Genomic DNA, 5028 nt, shown 5'->3' with positions numbered 1-5028 from the left:
GCCGGGGCACCAGCAGAAGCAGGGCCCGGCACTCACACTCACTCACACTCGCACACGCACACGCACAGACACACGCAGCGCCCGCCGGCTCCCTTCCTTCTCTCCCTTTCTCTCCCTCCCTCCCCGCTCGCTCTCCCCGAGCCGCTCTCAGAATGAGGCCCCAGGGCGGGCGGAGGGTGGAGCTGCCCCCACCGGCCCCGCCCCCCTCCCTGCAAGGCAGGAGGAAGAGGGAGGGAGCCAGGCAGGCAGGGAGGACTGCTGAGAAAAACAAAAGAGAGACAGACTGGGAGAGACAGGGAACGGGACGGAAAGATGGAGACGGAACAGACTGGGTCCGGAGAGACCTGGATGGAGGGGAGGCCTGTGGGGACCGGGAACAGGAATGCCACCCTCAAGCCCCAAGCAGGGGTGCTCAGGGGTGAGCTGGGGAGCCAAAGCCACAGGCAAGGATGGAGGTGGGCACTCTCCTCTCTGGAGATTCCCAGTATCTTCTAACAGCCTCCTCCAAAACATCCCCCAAATCTCTCTTCCTCTCCTCAGTGATCTTTCGGGTTGGAGGCTGGCCTGGGCAGCCACTCTTGGCTGGTGAAATCCCACAGCAGCTGGGGGGAGGCTGCAGGGGGTTATTTTTGACAGAGACACACTCAGACTTCAGCCTGTAAACACTGATTGGAGAAAGGGGGACACTCCAGATTCCCTGCCCCTCAACCCAGCTAAGTTCCAAATAGATCTGCCTTGACAGAGGGAGGCCCCTTTCCCCCACCCAACATCACCACCACCACCATACCAGAGACACGTGGGTGCAGGGGAAAGGGGCTCTGTTAGAGCCAAGGAAGGTAAACTTGCCCATCTAAGGGTCCCCAGAAGGGGTCCAATCTGCTGCTGAATCCTCTCCCTACACCCCAGGGACAAAAAAAGTATATGGTTGCCAGGGTAGGAGCTGTTCTCCAAAGCAAGGGGGGAATCCCAAGAGACAGACAGACAGACACAAAGACACAAACACACAACCCACCCAGTATGGGGGGGGCGGGTAGTAAGGACCTCTTGCTGCTGCTGCTAGGTCGCTTCAGTCGTGTCCAACTCTGTGCGACTCCATAGATGGCAGCCCACCAGGCTCCCCCGTCCCAAGGACCTCTTACTACTTTGCAATTTGATTCTCAGCTTTCTATTCCCTAACCCCCAAGCATATTAACACACAGTCCCACAACAGGATTTCTCATGGTGTACACACCAGTTGACTGTGCAGTAACATTATTGCACCTGGCTCTGTGAACATCCTCCATACATAAACAACCCATCTCTCTTTCACATAAATCAGTACCTGATACACACTTCAACCCATGATATACCTCAAACTCCAAATAAACCCAAACCTAAGAGACACACACACACAGTCTATGTCAGACCCTGACTTCCATACACACTGGGACTTGTGACACATATGCCCCCCATCCCCAAGACACACCCCAAAATTGCATCATACCTCCTGAACCTTTGACAGACTGAACACCCTGACCATTTGCTACCTAGGGACTAACCCCACCCTCTTTGAAATCCGCACACCATGCTCCCTCATGACCTGGCCATATAATACACTCTGGCTTTCATAAACATACTGAAAATGATACAATTCAGCCAGAATGCCTACCATCATAGTGCCTACCACCAGGACTTGAGATAGTTGCCCTGATTCCCAAATTTACAGCCCAACTCTAAGATAACTACATTCCTCCCCCTCTGACAGGACAATTCTTGTCATTTGTTTTATGCCTTTAAATTTTCCAAAGTGCATTCACAAGGCAGTACCTTAAGAGAGTCTAATAGCATCCAGGGTCAAATATTATCCTAACTTAAACAGATTACAGTGAGACAGGAGGGCCTAAGGCTGGAACTCTGGTTCTAATCCCACTCACACAAGCCCAGCCCTGGGGCACTGCAGCCATTCCTACTGCCTGCCCCCTCCAAGGAATGGTCACTCCAGGCCCCAAATGTCTGTCTCCTCAGGGACAGGACATGCTGTGTGCTCTGGCTTCTGCCTCCAGTTCAGAGTCTGAATCCCCACCCAGTCTGCCTCTTCAAATTTCAGGGACAAGGGCCCCTAGACTCTGGCATATCATTCAAAACAGACCTTCTCCTAGTTCCCCTTCTCTAGCAAGTCTGTTCCTCTCTCGGTTCTGACTTAATTCTCCCATTTGCACAGGGGCAGAAGAGGTCCAACTGAAGAGAGTAACTCAGAGTTAGAAGCCTCTAAAATTGGTGGGGGGTGGGGTGGGGAGAAAGCTGGGAGCAGCAAAGACTGACAAAGGTGAGGAGGGAGGGAAGGGCCAGAGCACCCCTTCTAGAGGGGGGAATTCTGAAGGGCAGCAGCCCACCCCAGCCCACAGGATAAGGTACCAGCACTGCCCCCTGCCCGGGCCCCTGGGGCTCCCTGACCCAGGCCTCTAGTGTGCCTGCCCCCCTTCCTTTGTCTGTGCCCGGCCTCCCGTTGGCCTGGCGCTCTGCCATCCTCCTCTCCTGGCTCCCAGCCGCCACCACTGCTGCCTCCTCCCCTCCCCCAACTCCTCCCAGCCTTAACCCTTCTGAGCCACATGCTGCCCCAGACAGGCCCTGGCCCCCTCAGCAACCTACCCTGCCCAGGGTGATGCCACTTAGCAGAGGTTCTCCCTGCTCCTGACCAAAACCCCAGAAGCTACTCCGCACCCCAGGAGCACTATGGGAGCTAGATGTGTGTCTGTGTATGTATCTTGTAGTGTTTCCTTCCGCGTGTGCATGTGTGTGGGTCTGCGTGTGCTCTGGCTTCCCTCAGTCACATGTGTGGGGCATGTGCTGTCTCTGCCGGGCTGGGGGAGGAGGAGCCGGGAGAAAGCAGAGCACAAAGGAGAGACTCAGACGAGCAGGCAGGCAGCAGGCAGGCGGCCTGCCAGTGCGCCTGGGCCCCCACCCCAGAGCTGCTCAGGTTGGGGGCGGTGGTCTTTGGGCCTGGACTGTACATGCTGCCACAATGTCCCTGTGTTCAACCATGTGCTCACATTCACCCATGCAAGTCTGGTGCCCTCCCTTACCCCAACTCCTACCATTTCTCACCCCCAGGACACTCATGCCCCTCCCCAAGTGGTTCTCCTTGAAGACTAACCTCCAACCATGGTTTATGGCATCAATCATAAGACTTCCTTACATTCAAGAAAAAGATTCCCCACTCTTGGCCATCTTAGGCCCCCTCTCCCCCAACCGATCACTAGACACACAAAATGAACATACCATTTAGGGCACTGACTGAAGTTGTCCCCCCTCACACACACAGGTCCTCATCTGTCCTCATGCTGCTCCCAGAGAGGCTGAGAGGGAAACTTTCTCCCTTCTCCTACTGGACCACACACCCAACTTCAAGACCAACCTCCCATCTACCTCTAGTCTGACAACCCTTCTAGACTCGCCTTCTGCCCACTATTTGTAGAAACTAACAATCAACATTTAAGACTCAGCCCTTTAGCTGTGCATCCCTTTAGGATGATGATGGATGATCAAGGCCATGGGATGGACTCAAGAGAATGGATGGGTCTGAACAGGGTACTCAGCATGGGACTATTATAAAGAAAATACACACAGGAACATGTGTGATAGGAGGAGCTGATAGGAGCTGATGGGAGGAGCAATGATGGGGCCAGACAGGATTCCAGCTTGGCAGGCTCTTCCCCCACCTCTCCTCTCCCCCACCCTCTGCAGCAGGAGCCAGGGGTTCCCACACCCGGATATTCCAGGATCCTCAGGCTCTACTAGCCCTCCCTCTGGGCCCCATGCCCCTTCAGCGTCAGCCTCAGCAGGCACTTTAAGTGTGTGCCCAGCCCAGCCCAGCCCAGCTTTGGCCTGGGTCACATGATTTTCAAGGAAGCTTCCGCACAGGCAGCTTCCCTTGGGGATTGTGTTGGAGGGGGAGGGGGGCTTCCAGTTGTAGGGTATAGGCCTCCCAGAGAACAGGGCATGTGAATGGATCCAAACCAGGCTAGATTCAAGAATATCTGACTTTCAAAAGAAAGCTAATTCCTGCCTGGGACAAGATGGGGTTCTGCAGATAAATTCAAGAACGCAGAGTCCTGGAGACGGGTAGAAACCATGTTCTGAGGCCCTCTGAAGACTCCCTCTCCATTCACATGGCCCCTCTCCTTCCTCCTGGCAGTAGATAAGTCTTCCTCTTCCCCAGGAAAGAACTCAGACCCCAGCTGTCACTGGCAAGAGTTGATGTGTTTGGGGGGAGGCAGGAATCTGAACCTAAGTCCTCTCATTGGGGTCAAGCATCGCTTCCCTCAACTCAACTCTCACAAGTCACTCTATTTCCTAGCTTGTCTGGGGCTGCCACATTCCCCCTCCCACTAGGGCAGAGATGCCAGGCCCAAGAGCCCAATTATCTGCGCCGCCCCCCCCCCTCCGGACCTCGGGTCCCTCAGGAGGGCCAACCGTCCCTGGCAACAGGCAGGATAATTTGGAGAGGGGCAAAATGGTCCCCACTCAATCCATCCCCGCAAACAAGAGGCCTCAGAAACAGTCTGGAGGGAGGTGTCACAAAATGTTAGAGGGAATAGGCAGCAGGAAAGGTGGGGGGGCAACCCAAACCAGCCAATCACAACTCTATGATGACCCGAGGGGGGGGGTCAAAAGTCCAGACTCACTTCTGATTGGCTGACACCCTGGAATTCTGGGAATTTCAGCCCCCCCAACCCCTCCCTAATTAACCTCCCCTCAAAAAAAAAAAACACACACACAACCTACTCCCGGCACCCCTTACCCGTGCCTCTGGGCTGCTGCGCATTTACACAGTTGGTGAAAACCCTCCCCCAACTGAGGCCTCACACACCCCTCACAGCCCCCGACCACAGCCATGCCTTCGACGCCCCCCACACAAGTTCTCACCAAACAAGGATTGAGGGATCTGCAGGGAGGGTTCGGGAAGGAGGGGCCGGGAGGCCGCGCGCCCCACTCACCAGGACAGGCACAGCCCACTGACATCTTCACATCGCCCGCCGCTGGGGGCCC

At 55.4% G+C, this 5028-nt stretch overlaps 1 protein-coding gene across 3 annotated transcripts in view; it reads right to left on the bottom strand.

The window, feature by feature from the left end:
• The window catches only part of LDB1 (LIM domain binding 1), an 11637-nt gene extending 6615 nt beyond the window's left edge, over window positions 1-5022 (bottom strand). For 2 of the 3 annotated variants that reach the window (XM_010859460.1, XM_010859461.1), the window contains exon 1: window positions 4977-5022. In XM_010859460.1, coding sequence (XP_010857762.1) covers window positions 4977-5001 — 25 coding nt within the window. In that variant the 5' untranslated portion in view covers window positions 5002-5022. Of the gene's footprint in view, window positions 1-2628; window positions 4950-4976 lie in introns of those variants that run through there. The other variant, XM_010859462.1, reaches the window with a different exon arrangement.
• Window positions 5023-5028: the final 6 nt, after the last annotated feature.

Source organism: Bison bison, unplaced genomic scaffold, assembly GCF_000754665.1.
Source record: "Bison bison bison isolate TAMUID 2011002044 unplaced genomic scaffold, Bison_UMD1.0 scf7180017864456, whole genome shotgun sequence".
In the NCBI taxonomy this organism is placed as follows: Eukaryota; Metazoa; Chordata; class Mammalia; order Artiodactyla; family Bovidae; genus Bison; species Bison bison.
Note: the sequence above shows the minus strand (reverse complement) of the source record. Positions and strands in the feature narration are given on the sequence as shown.